The following is a 22205-nucleotide window of genomic DNA, read 5'->3' on the forward strand; positions in this document are numbered from 1 at the left end:
AATGAATTAAATAAATATGGATTCTTAAATGTCAGTATTGCTTTTACTCAAAAAATATCAATACGTTTTGACAAATGTTTTATAAAAATAAAATGAGCAATTTTCATCATTTCAGCTATAGGCAATTATATGATTCAGTTATACATAAGTTATATTACATTTATGAGGCATGTAACATGTTTCTGTGTTTTTTTTTTTTTTTGTGGTGATCTTTAATATAGCTACGCAAATATTTTCTAAAACGTCTAGCAATATTTCGCCTACAGCTTGTTAGTTAATAATGAACATAAAAATAATTATAAAAATAAAATGATCAAAATAAAAAGATAATAAAGCAGCATTTTAGTGCTTTATATGCTTTAAATCCTGCAATATATTTGTTGTTTCATATTCGTTTTTTTCACTTGCTGCATTCATTATTTAATGTTTGAATAGTAAAACAAATAACAGCCATCGCTTAAATGGTTTCATTTTACCATCAAAATGTAGTATATTTTATATCATTATCAACTTTTGATATAAATACGCAGTGTAATTTATTTAATTGTTAAAAATGAAATAATTTTTGTGCTGTGTTTTTATTTGTGAAAGTGCCCGCTTACCTTTGACAAGGCCTGTCCAAAATTATATTTTTGCCACTATAATGCAAATGCACTATTATTGTTGTCTTATCATTGTTTATTTTTCTGTTATGTTCAGAGATTTTAAATATTATTTATTTCCCCTCCAATTGTTTTCAATCATCACGTTACATTTTGGTAATTTTCCCTCCAAATAAAATTTAGCCAGAGCTGCGCAACATATAAATAAATAAGGGTGCACATTTAGCACCCCTATTTGATAGAGCGGCATAACAGTGTTTAGTCACATGCTTTTGCTTTTATGAAAAATAAATAAATAAATAGTTTCGGCTCTTATTTAACTTTAATTGAACAAAGGGAGCCGTTTACATTGCGTTACCAAGGCAACTACTGATGCGTTTTGTGTAATGTTTTAAAGAGCTTTGTCGCAGCACGACAGTGGAAAATGAAACCGTATCCGTGCTGTCTGGCCCGGTTTGGCACGGAATGGAACAGTTCTGTTTAAAGAACGATTCAGCACGATAGTGGAAAAGCGGCTATTGCCTTCTGCCTTCAGATGATGGGAGTTACAGCTGGGAAAATGTGAGGCACTGAAGATGAGAGAATGAAAATAACAGACAGGTTTACCTTAAGTTATTATTAATGGCGCATCTTATTAGTAATCATGTGCTGAATGTTAATCCACCATTTACACTTTAACAAGAGTGGATAAAAGACTTCTAGTGGCTTTAAGTCCGCCGGTAACCCTGTTTGGCACTGAATCTACACATTTAAGCGCGAGAGGTATTGTATAACCCTTCATTTAATCCTCACGATGCTGTCAGCCTTGCAAGCAGCAGCTATATGTAACATTTAACACAGCTCATAAAAAGACTGTTATTGCTATTACGATGACATGCAAATAATAAGTTATATATCAATATAAATGTGGGGCGGGGCGATGGATCGTGATGCAGGCCCAGCATCGTGAAGTTTGTCGGCTATCGGCAATGGCAATTGACTTCTTAAAAAAATACTTATTCTGCAAGCGGAATGACTCCTTGAGGATCTCCACATAAGATCACGCCAGATTCATTATGAACATGGTGAACGAGCTGGCAGGTTATTGTGTAACCAACTGAAACAATCCTCAGCAGCTGGTGTTATAGCAGCAGTTAGTATAGATGATGGCAGTATTATTACTGAACAACAGGGTATTAGTGATCAATTTAAAAACTTCTATAAAACTATTTACAGCTCTAAGGTAAAGGAAATTGAACGTATTGAGAGCTTTAATTATTTAGAATTACCATCACTCTGTGATTCAGATCAGTTGACAAAAGAAGGAATTTTAACACCTTCTGAAATTGAAAATACAATAAAAAAAAATGAGAAAAGCACCAGGCCCTGATGGCTTCCCGGCTGAGTTTTATAAGAAGTTATGTGCCAAGTTAACACCCCTGTTGTGCCAGGTATTTGCTAAAGCTCTTGTATCGGAATTACTCCCCCCTTCATGACATCGGCTGTTATAACAGTACTTCTTCAAAAGGGTAAGGATCCTTTAAATGTGAATCTTATCATCCGATCAGCTTACTCTGCTGTATAAAATCATGGCTAAAGTGCTGGCAATCAGAGTGGAGTCAGTCATGAGAAAGATAATTCACCCAGGTCTAACTGGTTTTATTGTTAAAAGACAGTTATCTTATAACCTATGTGCTTATTTAATATTATTTATTTACCTAAAAATAATACTAATCCAAAGGACTTAATTTCTTTAGATGCCCACAAGGCATTTGAAAGAATTGAGTATATCTAGTAATTTACAGTGCTTAAATATTTGGTTTTGACCCTGGACCAAATGGCTCGTTTCCACTGACTGGTACACCTCAGATGAGGAAAACCTCTCATCTGTGTCTGTAATCTTCAGCAGCACATGCAGCCTCTGTTAGAGAGTTATTCCTTCATTCCCAGTTCATATTAGTCCAAAAGATGATAATAAAGATTAAGACAAGGCAGTTTGTTCACGTTTGCTGAAGAAATAACTTGGTTTGCTGAAGAAATAACTCCTTGGCTTCGCCTTTTTTCCGCGATCCACTCCCGCGTTTGTCCTTTTCTTTCTGAATGTGTCACAGAATGTGTCCCGCGTTTGTCAGCTTCCCACAGGACCGGGTTTCCAAAGCTTGTCAATAATCAAGCGCATATATTATCAGCTCAAGAAGTTTGTTATTTCAGATAGAGACGCGCGGCGAACACAAGGAAGAAAGCGAAACCACCCGGGCTTCAGACTGGCTCGTAAAAAACTATGCGGCACAGGGTAAATCTGCTCTTCTCCATGGCTTTGTGGCTGTTTATCAAGATGACGACAGGGTTTGTTTGAGCCCGGATCGACCATGGCTGCATATGTATTTATAATTTCGCTGTAATCTCTCGCTGTGTATTTCAAACATGGCGGGTCCTTTGTTTACATTCTGGCTTTTTGTGTCTACGAATGACGAATCTCTGTAAACCAATAGCGTTCAGCTGCGTGTCTAGCTCTGCCTTTTAGGGCCTACTCACACTATGCCATCCGTACCGTGCCCAGGCCCGTTTCCCGGATCGTTTGAGAAGTGTGAGTGTGCTGAATCGGGCTCAAGCACGGTTCACTTGGCCGGCCCTGGCCCGTTGGAAGAGGTGGGCCTGAGCGCGGATCACTTGGGCTTTGGCACGGTATGCTTGTGTGTGAGGGCAAAACGCGCCAAACCCCAAAACTGAAAGGAAAACGTGACTTTTAAGGGGCTGTTTCATATGGATTTATTAATCATTCTTACTGTTTAGTGAACGGAAACTGCCGTAGTTTATTAAAGACGAGAACTCCTCACAGCAGGACAGCTGCGCGCCTTCAGCAGACCTCCTCATTCCTGCAGCAGGAGAGCTTTATGATTGTTTATGAGCGCCAAAAGTGGCGGATCTGTTTGGGGAAATATCTGACTGCGTGTCCCGCATCCCTAAGGACTGTTTGGCGAAATATTTGATGGCATATCAAACGACTGAAACGATATAACTAGAGAAATCTCTACTGTGCTGCTGAGTGAGAGAGCGCTTCTCATTGAACAGCGCAGCAGTGATGACCTAAGCGTGCCCAGGCCCGTTTGTGGTGTGAGTGGGGGCCATCGGGGCAGACAGGAGGGGGGACAAGCGTGCTTTGGCGCGGTTCAAGGCAACTGTACCTAGTGTGAGTACAGCCTTAGTGTTTGGGACCCTTTCGAAAGGGTGCCAAAAAAGTGGTGTGGTACGGTTTGGTTCGGTACGCCTTTTGACAGTGGAAACGGCCATAAAATCGTACCAAACCGAACCACTCAGTGGAAACGGTCTATAAGAGCTTGATTAACATGGTAAACAATATAGAGACTTCTAAATGAATGAATGTGCGAATATAAAACCAACTTTACCTCTATATGACTGAGTTGGTGTTTGAGAATGAAACCAACCTGTTTGTTCCTGCAGATCTTCCTGTTTGACTGTAAATGCTTCTTCAATCTTCACATCTTCACTCTCCTCTTTAATAAACACCATCTTTATAACAGTGTGGAGATCAGTCGCTTCAGCAGGAGTTTTTCTCTGTGTTTGGACACTTAATCCTGTTTAAAATGAACAAAACAATAAAAAAATGTCCTGTTTAAAATAAATAAAACAATGAACAGAAATAAAATAACCTCTTCAACACTTGCATCAACAGTTACAAAAAAGAAATCAGGTATGTCCAAGCATAGAGGTAAAGTTGGTTTTATATTCGTACATTTTTCATTCGTACATTCGTACTTTTCTCTTAGTAATATAACTTCATAAAAGTATTATTTGCAAACTCTAAATAGCAAAATCATATTACCAGCCAATGACTATCAAAGTACAGCATTGTTCACAGTCCAATAAACAATACTGTTTAGAAGTCAAACTTGCATGCTAATTCAAATCGAATATTCAAAGTAACATGGTGAACAATAGAGACTTATAAATGAACGAATGTGTGAATATAAAACCAACTTTACCTCTATAGTCAGAGCTATAAAGAATGAGCTGATTAAAACCAGTACTCCGTTTCTCATACATAGTTATGTATATTTAGAATGGAATGACATCATGCTATTTAATCGATTAAACATTCATTAAAACACCTATTACACACTGTTTCTGTTTATTTAGTTTATTCAAACAATAGCCCTCATTACTGTGAGTAAAATACTACATAGTGTTCAAATAATGTTGTCAACAGCAGCATTATGCATTAACAGCATAATTTAGCATCAGATGAAAAAAGCCTAAAACTTTAATCTATCGCTTTATATAAGGGTAAACGCTTTAAAACAAACCTTTCTCCAGCTGAATCCAGCGCAAGAGCGGCGCAGACTTATGACGTCACATCACGCCAAAATAAAAGTCTTTTCTTTTGTTTCGCTTTTTTTGCTACTTGCTACTTCTTCTTCTTTGCTGTTTTATGGCAGTCGGCAACCAACTTTTGGTGCGCCACCTACTGTACTGGAGTGTGAGCCTGAGTTTGCTACCTCCCGGAGAGAAAAAAAAAATTCCTATTAACATTTACCTACATCTTTATTCTTTTAAATCCTGTGAATTAATCCTGTTTTCCTTAGATATTTCACTAAACTTTCATTGTTATTGTTTCCAAGTATAATTTGTACGCTGATTTCTGAAAAGTTTTGTTTTATAATTTCTTTCTTTAATATTTCTCTTTCTATTATGAATTTCTTGCAGTAACATAAAACATGTTCAACTGATTCCTCCTCCTGACAATTATCACACAATCCAGTTGGATGTTTTCCTATTAAATGTAATGTTTTATTTAAGCCTGTGTGTCCCATTTTTAACCGTGTTATTATTCCTTCTATTTTATTATTTCCTTTACCTTTCCTCCAATTTCCTACTTTCTCTTGTAATCTATAGTAATATCTACACTGTAAAAAATGTCCAGGTTTTCACAACAAGTTACTGTAATATTTCACAGTAAATTACATTAGTATCCCTTCACAGTATTTAACTGAAAAATTCACAGTAATATGTTGTATTCATAATTTTATTGTGAAATTACGGCAGGAAGCATGATTACAGCAAATTACTGTGAAAAGGGCTATATCTTTTGCACGTTAGTTATAGAAATTCAAACCTTTTTTTAACTCAACGTAGAAATTAATACAAATGAACTTTTAACAGATAATAACAGAATGTTATAGCCCCCAAAACGATTTGGTTACCAACATCTTTTTGGTTGTACTGCACCTTTATTTAATTTTATACAGTTAACATAGAATAGGAAATAATATTTAATGAACAACTGTGTGCTTAACCAAAACATAATAAACTGGAATAAAAAGTAATTAATTAATGAAACCAAAGACTGTTAAACAGCCAACAATTATTTCAATGTCAGGGTAAATGTCTGCTTTAGACGGTTTCATGAGTATTGGGCACCTGTCATCGCCTGGAGGTCACTAATCTCAGAATTAAATATATATATATAAATTATTATTTTTTATCTATATAAATAAACCACTGATTAGAGTTTTAAACAACTACATTCTAGCATGAAAAACAGTTAAAACTTCATTTTCGGACGCAAATAGAGCCATCGAAGACGGGGCAATTGTCCCAATGTCTAGCCTGAAGACAGGCGCCTCTCGGCGGATACATGAGTAAATGAGCGCTGTTACCGCCTGGAGGTCATAGATCTCCGCTACACTGTCAGAAAAAATGTGCAAAATTTGTACCTTTTGGGGTACAATGGCTTGTCACTGGGGCAGTACCCTCAAGGGTACACCTGTTGTACCCTTTCACATGGGTACATATTTGTACCCTAGCAGTATGTACCTTCATGGGTCAAATATGTACCTCTGCTGACTAATTTGTACCTTACTTGGGCTATGGTACAATAATGTACCTTTAAAAAAGGTACAATTTCTCCTCCATAGGGATGAATTTTGTACCCTTTCATTTCAGATTTGTACTCCATACACAATAAATTTCATTTATCACATTTATTAAACATATTAAATATCAACATTTTTACAGGATGAATGTTTAAACATTACATTATTTTAAAAGACATTAAAATGTAACATTTTATCACAAACACACATTGAAAGATTCAAAACAATTACATTGTCACCTTTTTAGAAGATGAAAGTTTTAAACTATCACAAAGTCATACCAGATGCATAAACTTAAAAAAATAGCTGCTTAAACATTTTAAGAAACAGCAAAAAAACTTAATATTATTTTTTTTAACACCAGTACATCCCATTTCACTGAGCCTTTTTACCAATGTAACAAAGTAATTTTTCTAAAACAACAGTAGACCTAATAAAGTACATTTTTGTTAGTGCACTGCATTCTACATTTTCTAAAAGCATCAAGAATCTCAAAGCAATCTTTTACCATACAGTACATTGAAACATGTCACTTAAAGTATACCCTTAATCATTTTAGATCTCAAAAACACTTTTGATCAAAGTTTTACACATTTGATTTGAAATTTCTAAACATTCTTAAACAGTTTATCAGCAGAGTATGTTTCAAGAGCCTGAAAGTCCGTCTGTCTTGGTTCATAACACCCCATTCAAAGTCAAACTCTTACTGTATTTGCATGGAAATATGAATCATACAACAGCAGAATTAAAAACTTGCTACACAGAAACCAGTGCAGTATTGACATTTAAAATGTATTTCATTAAGAAAGAGTCATTTCTTCTCCATTAGCGGTCTCACATGCTCACAAAAACAGTTCAATTTGAACACCTGAATGTGTCTATCTCATCAAGGATGTTGGGCGGAGAAAATTCTTAGCATTGTTTCATCTTGTGCTTCTCAGTTGATTTGGGCAATGTTATTGAAATGTCTATAGCTGCTAGTCTTAAAACACTGATGCACAGACTCGAAACGCATGCACCAAAGTAAATGCAAAGATCCAAGCATTGCTGTTTGATGCAGACGCAGCAATACCAGTTCTCTCGGACAGCTGCACTGATCGTTGCTGTTGTTCAAATTTAAAGTGTTGCTCCATCTTGGGGAGTTGCTGATGTTCATCCTTTGCATTCTTTATGTAGCGTGGATAAGCCAAGTTGAAAACACAGTAAACAGCGAAGGATGTAATAATGCCTTTAAACTCCTATTCTCCAACACTTTGCAAAGGACTTTCAACCATCTGTAGAGTTGGGTATGGAGCATCATCATCATCCCACTGTGAAAGGAAAAAAAAGGACATCAATAAACAATGTAAAATCTGTCAGAACTGCATAACATCTATCAGAGTATTACAAAGTGTTTAACCAACAGTACCCAAACCTCTTCCAGTGTAATTGACTTTCTCTTTAAGAATATGGGGGAGCAGAATTAGAGCAGCACGAAAGTCAGAATCTATTGCAAAATAAAATCATCCATTCATTTTTTTTATTTTCGGCTTAGTCCCTTTATTAATCTGGGGTCGCCACCGCGGAATGAACCGCCAACATATCCAGCACGCGTTTTACACAGCGGATGCCCTTCTAGCTGCAACCCATCACTGGAAAACACCCATACACACTTATTCACACACTATGGCCAAATTAGCTTACCTAATTCACCTGTACCGCATGTCTTTGGACTTGTCGAGGAAACCGGAGCACCCGGAGGAAACCCACACCAACATGGGGAGAACATGCAAACTCCACACAGAAATGCCAACTGACCCAGCCAAGTCTCGAACCAGCAACCTTCTTGATGTGAGGCGATCGTGCTACCCACTGCGCCACCGTGACACCCTAAAATAAACAAGACAAATAATGAAGTACTCTTAAATAATTAAATAAAATAAAGGACCTGTTTTTAAAATAAAGAAAAAAATATTGGAACGTTTAGCAAATGCTGAATAAAAGATATTGATGTATTTTTATGAATTACATTTTTTAAAGAAAAACATTAAGGAATGTTCTCCATATAAAGGGTTTGTATATAAGGCCTATGAGTTTAAACTTGCTAAATGCAGCTTGAAAAGGCACTTAATGATCACATCCAAGAAATAAGGTTTTGATCTAGCAAAATTATTATTATGTAAGTTTTATGTTAATGCCTGTAGTATCATCTGCAAACTTCTATTCTCTTGCTTTTTGTAGACTTTGGCCAGTGGAGATGCTTTTTTTTCTTAATTAAGCTCATGCACCTTTAGCACAAGCTGCCCTTGAAGCTCTGACTTGGTTGGAGATGGTTGATGAATGCATTCAGTCAGGTTCACCATGACTATAATAAACAAAAAGGAAATTAGGGATTCACTTTAACTAAAAACATTATCTAATATTCTTTGTTGCCATTTCCCTTTAGTTATCACTGTACAAATAGTTGTAAGCTTGAATGCACATACGTGTTCACCACAAAGCTTGAAAATTAAAATATTTTTACAATAGTCATAACATTTATAATAGTCATTTAATCCTACACTTAGGCTTATGCTGACATTAAACTTTTCATTTAAACTGAGAACTGATTTAAAATGTGTGATCTCACTGACAAGGGTAATTTTAATAAAGGGTCACACACCTTATTTCACTGGATACGCAGGACATTCGCATTACTCTTAAAAGATGATGCATCCTCACCAATTGCAGCAATCACCTATTGGATCAAATATAAGTCCAAAATAATGACAATCATAAAAAATCAAATTTAACTTTAACACTTCACCTAACAGTTTCATAGAAAAAGGGAGATTAAATTTAAGACTGCACAATGAATTCCTGGGGAAAAAGTATGTATACACACACACACACACACACACACACACACACATATTGCTAAGTACATCCATCACTGATATCTCTTTTAAATTAAAAATTTCTACAGGATGATTTACAATAATATCTATACGGAGACCCGGAAGGGATGTTATAGTGACGAAAAAAATGGGTGGGAGAAAAAAAAACTGAGTGATAGTTAAACATATTTTTGAAAGTTTTTGCATTCCCTCGCAAAAATGTTTTGCGGTCTCTCCCAAATATATGTTTTGCCTTTCCCTCGCAAAACTTTTCGACAGACACTTCACTTCATTATATCCTATTATTAGGTATTTTCCCATATTTCTCTCATATTTTTAATCTTGAAAGCTTGTTGAAATTAATATAAGAATGTGTGCGTTCACTTTGTTTCAATTAAAGCTGTGCGTCGATCAGGGCCTCTCATATGCAACCTTTGAATCAGTGATTCAAAAATATATATGAATTCTAAAATTGAAATGTTGTAGTTTGTATTTTATTTTAATTAATTTTTTTGTTTAATATGTATTAAAGATGTTTGGTATATATATATATATATATATATATATATATATATATATATATATATATATATATATATATATATATATTATTAAGTGACTATAAAGTTGTAATCATTATTAGGAGGTTAAGTCAATTAAAAAGGCCTCAAATTACAGCAGGTGAAGGTTATTGTGACCTTGATTAAGCTTTAACTTAAGACCTGAGAGTAAATCAGGCTAGTTTCCCAGCATAAGTTGCCAGAGTAACCGAGTTTGAACTATCGTAAATTTGATTTATGAAAAAGAATCGGACATTAATAAACCTGACTTACTAAAATAAGCCTGGCTTTTTCTGTAAGCTTGGTTTATGGAACTGGCCCCTGATCCTGATCCCCTATATGCGTCCACATGCAAGTCGACAAAGCTGAAGTTTATATCATATGGCTATGAAGCAAAAATGAGGAATAATGAGTCAGGGAGGTAACCAAGACTTTATAACATTAATTCTCAGCAATAAGTCGTGTGTAAGACAACAGATAATTCTATAAAACATACATTCTTTGTATTCTATAGAACTTTAATATTCATGCAAAAGTCTTTGAATATCCCTCCAGTTGTGTCTTTACATAGTTTTTCAGTTACATTTAAGATTGATTTCTGTTATTTATTTACAATAATAGTTGTATACTAATAATGATATTAAAGAAATTGTTATATTTATTGAAAATAATAAAAAATATTTAATTTTGTCATTAATAATTATTTTAAATCTATATATTTAAAATATATATTTATATTGGGGATGGGGTATTATGGTATGTTTGGGGTGGATTCACCCAGGGTGCCATTTAAACTAGAACCGCCACTGCTACCAAGACAATACAGGTAGTCTATATATTTATATAGACTTGCCATGTTGGTTTTAGATGTGTGAACTTCATTCTTTTTTTTAGTCCCTTTATTAATTCGGGGTCGCCACAGCAGAAGCAACAGCCAATTTATCCAGCATGTTCCACGCAGCGGATGCCCTTCCAGCTGCAACCCATCACAGGGAAACATGTGACTGAACTAAATGTAAACTGTTTTAAAGTGTTACATTTGTTAAATTGGCAATATGAATACGGACTATTAAAAGAATAAGCAACAATCATGCTTTGGTTCATTAATAGGTCTACAAAAAATTTTAACAAAAATATTTTTACTGAAAATATAGACTGAACCTTTACTAAACTACTTCTTTGAACTTTCAAAAGAATTTATCAAATAATTCATTCTTAAAATTGCATTACATTGAAACTAATTAAATTAAAGTTGTACATTGTTAATATGACAAAAATATTTTAAAAATACTTACCTTAAAACTGAAGTTTTAAACTGATGGAATGGTCACATATGGTTTATTTCTATTACATTAAGGCAGTATAACTGAGAATATGTAGTATGAAAATCATCACTATAGCTCATTCCTAAATAAGAGGAATAAGTCTTTTTTTATTCTGAAAAAATATGCACAAATAAGTGTTTATTTCATCATAATTTATATAAAAAATGTGAAATTAGGAAAAATATATATTTTGAAATGGGATTACACCTGAGACTGTGGTGTCAATGCTAGTTAAATTATGGGCTGCAATATGAAATACGTTTGAGGGTTAAGAAAATGTTCTTTTCAAGAATAGGGTATGCACAGCTAGTGTTTCTTTCCATCAAGATAAACTTCCAGTGAAATGTTACAGTTAATGTAATTAAAAGAAAAAAGATAATCAGTTAAACAGACTTCAGCATTCATTTACTGGTTAAAGTGTAAAATGAGATGAAAAGCCGTTTACAAGTACACACCTGTCAGGATTAGCAGGCCAGTGTTTAAACTTCACCCAGGTTACTTCACTTTGACCCAGGTTACTAAAAATAAAAAAAAGTCCTTCTGCATACTTTCGAATATACCCTATTCTGCCATCAATGTTGGAGAAAATTATTTTGCATGGGGAGGAGTCATAAGTGTTTATTTTGTGTTTTAGGTGAACACAGACAGTCTGTACCTTACAGACTCTACAAATGTTGCTGTTTTCCCAAGCTTGGACTTAGTGGAGAGGAGTCACCATGAAGTTCATGGCTGCGAACCTGAAACTGCTTCGAGTCAGCGCAGTTTTTTATTTAGTCAAACAACTTCAAGTTCACCAGCAACACGCTTTGCACCACCACCTAGAGCTGGTAGTCAAAGTCAGAGTCAAAGATCATTTCAAAGGTAACCCCTTAAAATAGTACTCATTTAAAGTGTCTGTGGAGATATACTAATTAAAAAAATAAGCATATTCATATATATATATATATATATATATATATATATATATATATATATATATATATATATATATATATATATATATATATATTCATTTATTAATAGGTTGTTTTGAAAATAAGGTTAACTTTTAATACAAACATTACTTTTTTTTAGATCCATTCACATCTCTGAAATTGAAGATGGACGCCTGGTTTCAAGTCGGGTAGTGGTGATACGCTTTGTTGAGTGTGAGGCAAATGTGGCCAACATTCTAGAAAAAGTCAATTTGGCAATGGGCAATGAAGAGTCCTATATCCTTACTAACACCCAGGGAAACGAAATCTTGCATTCTGAGGGCACAACTGGTAAATAAACCTGTCTTTTCATTTATACATTTTATTAATGTGATTTATTGATTTTTATTAATTTAGTGGAATAACATTGGTTGCACACATTTAAATACAACTATTCTGTTGAACTTATTCTTCAATGCAGAAGTGCACTTGTTTTTGTGATCGTTTTAGAATATCAGATTCAGTTGCCTATGTGAGAAATGACTAGGAGTAACGCCTGTTTCACACCGCAAGCGTCAGCGGCGCGTGAGCAAAGCATGAGCAGCGCGTGTGTTTTCGGCGTCCATGTTAACAGATTAGAGCTTTCATACCGCACGCAGCAGCGCGACAGAGCCAGGCGTGAGCGTCCCCGAAGCAGCAGTGCAGCGATAGTTTCGGCGCTGGGTCTATTTTTGACGCACTGCTCACGCTCAATTAAAGTTCACTTGAGTTATTCCTACCGGGAGCTGTTTGCACTGTGAATCTGACAACACGAAAATAAGAAAAAAAGAATGGCATGCATTGGTTACTTTTGGCCGTCTCATCATCTGCACGAGCATGAATTAACGAGCTGTTATACTGCCGCTGGACATCACTGAAGCGGAGAAAGTAACACTAGTTTGATCATGTATAAATATCATTATAACTATATTGTATAAATATGATTATAACTAGGTCTACAGCAACCTGATAATCAAAAAACAAATGACATGATATCACAGGCGATTGTCTTCTGACTGTAGACACTTCTCATCTAAGTTAGCTTAAGAAGCATACAGTACTATTTGATCTATAAATTTTGTAAAATAAACATTTGCAGGTTAAAGAAACAGCATAGGAGGGGCCTTGGTGCAGATGAAAAGTTTAAAAAGTGTATTTGTGTATAGAGAGACATGGATAACTAGATAGAATAGACAGAGATAGGTTGATCTCTGCAGCAGCTGCCGAAGACGCAGCTGGTGTGAAAGGCAAATGCCTGCGTGCTGCTACTGCTCGACATACGCGCTGCGCACGCTCTGCTCACGCGCCGCTGACGCTTGCGGTGTGAAACAGGCGTAATAAATGTCTGAAAACGGTCAAACTACTTGCTCTACAAACAAGTGTTTGCATGACTAAACAGATAAAGTAGAATAATATTATCAGTTTGCAACATCAAGCAGCAAAACAAGCTGTTTTCAACATATAATGAATGAAAGTGAATAAGACCGGAGGTCTCGAGCAAAAATGATTAAAATGGCTGAACCTGCTCATCCGCGTAGAATAAGGTGAATAGCAAAACAGTAAAAACAATTTTTTTTATGTACACAATACTTGCAGATACCCTCTTCTCACAAACCATAAAATAAAATCCACCACTTAAATTTTCTATGTACTAATAATACGACCCCAAATCAACAAAAAAGTTGAGACTGTGGAGCAAATAAAAAATATAAAAAAGAAAAAAGAAAGAAAGTTGTTGTTTCTAAATCTACTTTGACTTGTATTTGATAGCAGACAATTCAACAAACATTATTTAATGTGTTCCTCGTTTTTATTTATTACTTTTTCAAAATAAACACGCATTCCAATTTTGGTTCTTGTAACACATTTCTGAAACAGGTGTGACAGTAAAGCATTTACCACTTTGTAATGTTGCCATTTCTTTTCTCGACACAAAGATTTTTAGGGACTGAAGACAACGAGTGATTAAGTGTTTCTGGTGTCATTTTGTACCATTCCTCCTGCAAATGTGTGCCAAATGTGGTTTCGCATTGTCTTGTTGAAATATGCATAGGTGTCCCTGGTAGAGACGACAGCATATTGTGCTTCAAAATCTTTGGCTTTCCAGCATTAATGGTGCATCATAGCAGTGCAAGTTACCTATGTCAAGGGCACCGACACAACCCTATACCATGACAGACCCTGGCTTTTGGACTTGCTTCATGTACAGTTCTGGATGATGTTTTTCTTCTTTGGTTCAGAGCACACAACGTCCATTTCTCCACTAAAAAAATAATCTACATAGGTTCAACTGATTTATCTGACCACAGTACATGTTTCCACTGTCCTATTGATGTAATGCACTGTTGAAGATGAAATATCCAAATGAATTAATATGTTTCTTTGAGGAACATCGTGTTTAAACATTTCAATAATTTCCTCAATAATTTACTGGCAATTCTCTGCCCATCTTTTCTCCTAAAGGACTATATCCTTCTTGGATGTTGCTTTTGTACTAAATCATAATTACAATCACCTGTTGACATAACCTCTTTCAAATCATATCATTGTTTAACTAATTTACCTGATTACTAGTCCTAAATTGCTCTTTTACCAACTTTTTGGAAATGTATTGCAGGTCTGAATGACAGCAAAAGCTAGAGTTTGAGCATGCGAAATTTGTTGTACGGTGCTGCGAAAAGGGGCAGGATTAAACAAGATGATTAGATATTTAAAAAAGCGAGCGATTGCTCCATATTTAAATTGTCTGTCCTGAAAGTCATGTTTTGATCCTCAATTGATCTCACACAGTCAAGTGATGCACATCTTTCTAATGCAGCAAACTGCAAAATTTGTCGTACGAGCTTGCATTTACAATCTGACGCATTCGAATGCATATGAATCAGAAGTCTATAGGGAGAAAAGTCCAGTGTAACCACAGCTAAAGGATGTATCTTTAGAAATGAAAAGAAGCTGACTAGACAAAACATGATTTTTTTGTGTTCATATTTTATGTGTCTGCAAGGAAATACAAGTCGAAGTAAATTTGGAAATCACAACTTTCTTTTGTTGTGTTTTTCATATTGTCCTAACTCCCTCAGAATTGGGGTTATATGTACTAGCATGACTTTAAAGTACAGAAGTGCATCTGTAATTCTGAAAAACAGAAGCAGTCTCATATTTTCAGTAACAAATGATGATATGTTTATGAAGTGTTGTTATCCTTTAGGTTTTTTTTGTGTTGATTTTACTAATTTATCATTTAAAACAAAAGCCACATTAGATAATAATAAACTTCATTGTTGCTTTACTGTTTACTGGAAATATGCCATTTTTGTCTTAGGTTCATGCTACTGGAGACAAAATTCCAGAAAGGTCCATGCAGTGGAAAGGACTGCATTTAGACAGTGGCAGCAAACCAGGAGGTATTGCAGTTTAATTTAATAATTATCCTGTGAATAAGAAAGCTATTTATGAATGCATGATGTCTTAAGCATGTTTTTGACAAGTCAAGCCAAACAAAGTACAACAGTGTTAAAATAAAAAATACTGCAATAAATAAAACCATCAATATGTTTTAAAACTATGTTTTTTCAATAGTCGCAGAGATGCTGTAAGCTCTATTCAAAGCTTAAAAAACCAAATCGAGGAGCTGATGGAAGCCTCTCATGGCCTGGAAAACGTTTCCAGACAAATTCAAGAAATTGTGACAAACACGGAGGGAGCAGCACAGAGAGTGAATGTTATGACAGTATTAAAGGAGACTTTCATGTGCTTAATTTGCTGAGGTACACACACATATAAATCTACATCATTAAGTGTCCTCAACTTCAACAACAAAATTTGAGTTTAACCTTAAACTTTGAAACCTCTTTGTTTATATGGAACCACTAGAAAGTTTTTCTCTGTAGATTTTATTTAATTATTATATTGCCAAAAGATGAATAATGTTGAATTTCTCTCTCTTTTTCATACCATTTCCCCTCTACCAGCAATCATGGAACAACCAGTCTTCACGACATGCTGCAGGACTGTGGTGGGGTGCAAGATTTGTTTGGAACAGTGGAGGGAAAATTCGACCCAGTGCCCAAAATGTAGAGCGGAAGATTTTGTAATATTAGATGTTACAGGCCTATCCCCTCTCCTGGACACCACCAAAAATTTGGTGTAATTTGTTTATCTGCAAGTTAAAGGATAAATGTTCAATGGAGTTTCGTTTACAGATTGATTGTAAAAATTCTGTTTAATATATTTGTTTATACTATGTTATGTGGACTTTCATTTGCAGTTTATATGTGTGATATGTTTGGTCACAAATAGTTTTGAACTGCATTTTTGTTCTTAATTTTATTTACTTGAACCTCACATCTTGATAGTTTAAGTCACTAAGACTTATTTTCAAATAAAAATTATATAAAGATACAAAACTATTTTTGTCTTTATTAAATGCATTTCTAATTGTACAATTTGATATTATCTATAACACCAAAAACAAATTCATTGTATTAAAGAGTTTTGTTTTTGGTACTGTTTTTCAGCTGGCATAGGCCCACACAGAAACTTTGCGCACGTTGTTTCTTGTTTATTCTTGAACAAATTCCGTCTCACAAATTAAAAAAAAAAAATTAACTTCATACCATTGTACACATCATGCTTATTAAAAGACTACATATTTTACTGCAGTATCATCTTTTGTTAAGTAATTTGTTTACAAGGGCTCAATTGTTTGCACAAGTTTATTTGGCCTTTTTTTTATACAGAATATACTGTATTTACCTGCATAAACAATTTAAATTTGGTGAATAACCTAAATATTACCTCAAATAAGTATTACAGACTTGTAATAAAATAATTATCATCATTAATCCTGACACCCATATAAAGACTTGCTTACAAATTAAGTTTAAAAATTATTTTATTAAATGTAAAAATATATTATTATAAAATATTTTATCTCTTGTTAAACCAGAAATTTTAAAAGTGATTTTAAATGAACCTGCTCTTTCTGGGAAATTTCTACTTTAAAGTGTAGCTCTTTTATTTTGGTCCTTTTGTTCAATCTTTTTGGATTGAAATGCCTTTTTAAAATGCTTTTATTATACAAAATAACCCTATTCGTAGATATTTATTTCCTTTTTAAGTGCTCTCCCGTTTCCCCCTTTTTTCTCGTGCGTTTGTTAGCCTGCTACTTTAATTTAATTCATAATTGCCGTATTGGTTAAAAGTAAACTATAGTTTGTAGACTGTATTCAGTTTTGTTTGTATTGTAATTTTTTTGTTGTACTTGCAAAAAATAAATAAATGATCACGCCATGTGATCGTACTCATGACTGCCGAACTTTGAGCCCTGAAGTGTTCGGCTTGACGCAGGCCCGGCACTACCGGGGGGGGGGGGGGGGGGGGGGGGGACGGGGGGCAAAGAGGGGCAATTGACCCCTCTGAAAGAAGTTTTTATAAAGGATTGTTCACTCAAGACGGAAAATTCTTTGTCATTAATTACAAACACTCCTGTCGTTCCAATCTTTAGAACACACATTTTAACATTTTACATTATATGACATAGCAATTAAATTATGAAAATTGTGAGATTAAAGCTAGTCCTATAGTCCAGAGATCCGGTCCCCGCGTCAGGTCAGGTGCGCCCGAAAATAAAACGCGCACACGGCGATGAAGGCGCACTCATTTCACAAGGGAGAAAAGTGAGGGGACATGAGATGATCAGCTTAATTAAATACATTTGGTGAACTAAATCTTTAAACACAACTCTCTTGAGCTCTCAAAGGAAGAAACGCAGAAGAAATTTGCTGTTAAATCAATTTTAGCAGAGCAACTGCCAGTCATTTTCACATTAGTTATTTGGGAAGATGTAGCCTAATAAAATGTTTTAATAAAAATAAATAGTCCACTGCACAGTCCCACAGAAGGCTACACTATAAATAATAGGCCTATTTTAATTAATTAATTAATATTATTATTAATATGATTACAATTAAGCTAAAATTGACAAAACGCATAGGCCTTTGAATGTTTGCTTTCATTTTGACATTGCTAAAAAGCGCACTTTTACAGTGTAGAGAAACATCCCATTATGCAGCAGCAGTCTAGTATAATAAATGCCTTTTGGATTTAAAGATGACCACCCTGCGAAGTCAAGTTTGCAGTGTTATAAATGGAATAGGTATATAGTGCTTAAGTGCAATTACCGCGGATCAACCGAGAAACCTGCTGCAGGTAGGTTGGATGATAATCTTTTTAAAATATGTAGGCTAATTAAGGCTATACTGCTATTTGCTTATGCAAAATTAAACAACATTAAATATATTATAAACCTACAGCATATCGAATTTGTTTTGACTTGTAGCTCATGACCCTAAAATAAAAATAACCTGAAAACAAGTTATTAAAATGTATTATAAATTAATAAATAAAATGACGGGTAGGCCTAGTAATGGTTTATGATGGTTTACAAATGACAAGCAGACAATATCACGAAAAAAACGCACTTATGATAGCCAAAGATAAAGCTTTATTTTTACATTTAAAATGATGAAAAAAGTTTTATAGCCTATTGAGTTGCCTGTTATCCGTGCCAAACAAATTTTTACGGTAATAACTGAATTTAGGCATCTTTTTAAGGTATTTTTCTGGCTACACCTTAGAATGTAACTAATTGTTTTGAATGACATTAGATTGTAACATTTAGCTTTTCCCAAACACTGATGTTGGTTGGATAATGTTACGTGAAGCGTGATGACTCGGTTAAGCTGATTTCACTACATTTATTTACCGGTTATACGAATAGTCTGATCGTGGGTCAGCTTGCATGTGGGCATAATTTAACGTTTTTACCTAAAACTTTAAACATTCATATGCCTGCTATTTTAAATAAAATTGAAATAAATAAGGAGAAAAACATATGATTTAAAGCACTCGTTTGGCACTGAAGCCATGATCCGTCTGCATTAATAAGTGGTATCGTTGCATTACCATCATTAATAAAATCAGTAATAGCGAAACGGTGCATATTATTATTACTATTAAAACGTATATTACTGCCTTAGGTCAGTAAGAAAGTAAAGTAATAATAAATGTGAATAAACAGCCTAAATGAAAGGAACAAGAGAGACCAAAATCAGCCACCAGGTCTAGTGCCCACCTATGGATTTAAAATGCCCCCTCAGTTCTGATATCCTGGCGCCAGGCCTGGCTTGTGGGCTCCGTTTTCAACTCCGCCCACCATCACCGGCTGCATCCACGAACCTTCATAAAGCTTGCCCACCACTAAATGTGTATCAATTTAAATTTATTTAGCTTTTCAATTAATTTTAGTAATATTATTGACTAATATATGTTTTTGTGTGAAAGTAATTTGTGATTTTGTGGTAAGGCGAGGACACAGGAAAATTAAGGAAAAAAATTACCAAAACTAACATATACAAGTTGGAAAACAAATTGAGGGCTACTAAACAAAAACACAACAACAGAAATTCAGGAAGTCTGAACACAACCAAAATGACCAGCTAAATGAAACAACTACAGAGGATTTAAAGACAAACAGTGCATCTTAAACAACAGAAGTAACAATAAAACATAACATTTATCAATAATTACTAATCAAACTAATTCTAAATTAAAGACACAAATAAAGGACTCAAATAGCTTAAACAAAGCATTTTAATGAAATAAACAAAAATTAGGGCTGTACTGGGGCGCAGTGGACAGCCACAGAGCGAGAATATAAGTTTAGCACGTTCGCCTTACAGCTAGAAGGTCGCTGCTTGAGCCTTGCCTTGTCATTAGGTGTTTCGGTGTGAAGTTTGCATGCTCTCCCCGTGTTCGCGTGAGAAAAGACGCTGCGTAAAACATATGGATAATTTGGCGGTTCATTCCGTGGCCTAATTGTAACTTATAACTAGCCCCGCTGTGTCGTGTTTTCCTTAAAACTGTCTAGCAGTCACAGTTTTTTACATCTTGCAAAATTGTTTCATTTTTTAGCATTGAAGACGATAATCACAATAATATAGGCTAACTTATAAGATTTTACTTTTAGACTCTTAACAGATTTTTTAAAATAAAAGTATCGAAAGGGCGAAACAGTGGCGCCTCACAGCAAGACGGTCGCTTGTTCGAGCCTCGGCTCTAGTTGGCGTTTCTGTGTGGAGTTTGCATGTTCTCCCTGCCTTCGCGTTGGTTTCCTCCGGGTGCTCCGGTTTCCCCCACAGTCTAAAGACATGCGGTACAGGTGAATTGGGTGGCTAAATTGTCCGTGGTGTATGAGTGTGTGTGTGTGTGTGTGTGTGTGTGTGTGTGTGTGTGTATGTTTCACAGAGATGGGTTGCGGCTGGAAGGGCATCCGCTGCGTAAAAACTTGCTGGATAGGTTGGCGGTTCATTCTGCTGTGGCGACTAAGCCGACAAGAAAATGATAAAGGGACTAAGCCGACAAGAAAATGAATGAATGAATATATATATATATATATATATATATATATATATATATATATATATATATATATATATATATATAATTTTGCACCTATTTGTAGGTGTGACAGGTGCCACTTTGGGTGGCAAACCCTGGTACACCCGTGGCTACGCCCCTGGGCTGATTAGTCTGTTTTTAGCCTATACGCGCAGCGATAGACAAGGCGCCTTTATCAAGCCTGCAGCCTATATAATATTTAGATATTTATATATATATAAACGTTTAGCTCTGATCATGCAAGGATCATAATGCGTTGTAGGCTACATTCTTCTTATTCTTCAGTAGATCCGTAAATTATGTATTTTATAAACTGATCGTTTAAAAAGACTATTAGCCTAACTGTAATTCTCTGAATGGAAAAGTTTTGATTAAAGTCCTGTCCTTTTAATGATTTTCTACAATTTGAGCAGAAATAAAGACAACTTAATTCGGCATATATAGTGCGCTGGATTTCTATGCGCTTCGCGCGCTTTACTGAATGCACTTCTCTTTTTTTATTAGTATTACACTTCATTTTATATATATATATATATATATATATATATATATATATATATATATATATATATATATATATATATATTGGAAAATTAAATATTAAATAAATAATAATAACAGCAACAAAAACAAAACAAAAAAAATACTAGCCTACTTTGGCGTTGCAACAAAATTTTAAAGATCTTAAAGCCTGCTTTTTTTTATTTGTAAGACTTTGTTTTCGTTATACTGATTCAAATTACTGGGTTATTGGGAGACTGAGCGGCGCGCATCAAGCGCAATCATTGCTAACGCAATCGGCGCCACAGTTTTGACTGCATTATCACTGTGACATTTATTCACATATGACTGTATATGGTGAACTGTCATGATTTTGGCCACTGCTGACACTACTGAATTATGCGTATCAGATCGATTTAGAATTGGTCAAAGCCGCCTGATAAATAAGTGGTATACCGTAGGTCAAACAGTTGTGTTGCCTGCTAATCTCCAATACACCACCAAATTATTATTTACAGTTTTTTACAATGGCTATGACACTTTTTTCAATACATTTAACAAGTTTGCTAAACTCTTAACGCAGCAACACACCTAAAATACACAATTGGCAAAACAGTTAATTTCATGCTCAAAATCACACATTATAAACTTAACCTCTAAACTACTTTTCAAAATACAATAATAAACGAACACACTACACCATGTCTAACAAAACACTGCAATCATGTTTCAAAATAAAATTATTGTTCAAAACACAAACACATGTTCTCTTCCAACATAAACATTCAGTCAATCAGAACACACTGACAATAAAAACACTATCATCAGCTGACGTTACAGAAACTCCATTAGTTTATGTGTCAGCTCTGCCCTTATATCTGAAGTCTTGTTACAGTTTTGTTTTGTTGGGTTAAGTAAATGCATGTATTTTCTTTCTTTTACTGCAAAAATTCTATACAAAACGAAGAAAAAAATGCTTTATAAAATTTACAGTTTATGTAAAAAAATAAAAATACAGACACAGAATTTCTGCAGTACAAACTTTTTTTGCAGAAGGACATCACTGCAAACAGAAA

The 22205-nt window shown here is 34.8% G+C and overlaps 1 protein-coding gene and 1 long non-coding RNA gene across 4 annotated transcripts in view; one reads left to right on the forward strand and one right to left on the reverse strand.

The window, feature by feature from the left end:
• Positions 1–22205, reverse strand: part of LOC137491034 (uncharacterized) — a 74012-nt gene that overhangs the window by 5657 nt on the left and 46150 nt on the right. The window contains exons 1-2 of one of the 3 annotated variants that reach the window (XM_068220085.2): positions 4907–4946; positions 4028–4177 (exon numbers count right to left, since the gene is read on the reverse strand). The exons of 1 other annotated variant lie outside the window; for it this stretch is intronic. In XM_068220085.2, the coding sequence (XP_068076186.1) occupies positions 4028–4112 (85 nt within the window). In that variant the 5' untranslated portion in view covers positions 4113–4177; positions 4907–4946. Of the gene's footprint in view, positions 1–1124; positions 2791–4027; positions 4178–4906; positions 4947–22205 lie in introns of those variants that run through there. One more of the 3 variants, XM_073948600.1, reaches the window with a different exon arrangement.
• LOC141381915 (uncharacterized) lies at positions 10630–16755 on the forward strand. The gene is made up of 5 exons (XR_012402821.1): positions 10630–12076; positions 12290–12480; positions 15491–15572; positions 15748–15935; positions 16140–16755. It is a non-coding gene; the product is annotated as an uncharacterized lncRNA (long non-coding RNA).

Source organism: Danio rerio, chromosome 4 (genome assembly GCF_049306965.1).
Source record: "Danio rerio strain Tuebingen ecotype United States chromosome 4, GRCz12tu, whole genome shotgun sequence".
NCBI lineage: Eukaryota > Metazoa > Chordata > Actinopteri > Cypriniformes > Danionidae > Danio > Danio rerio.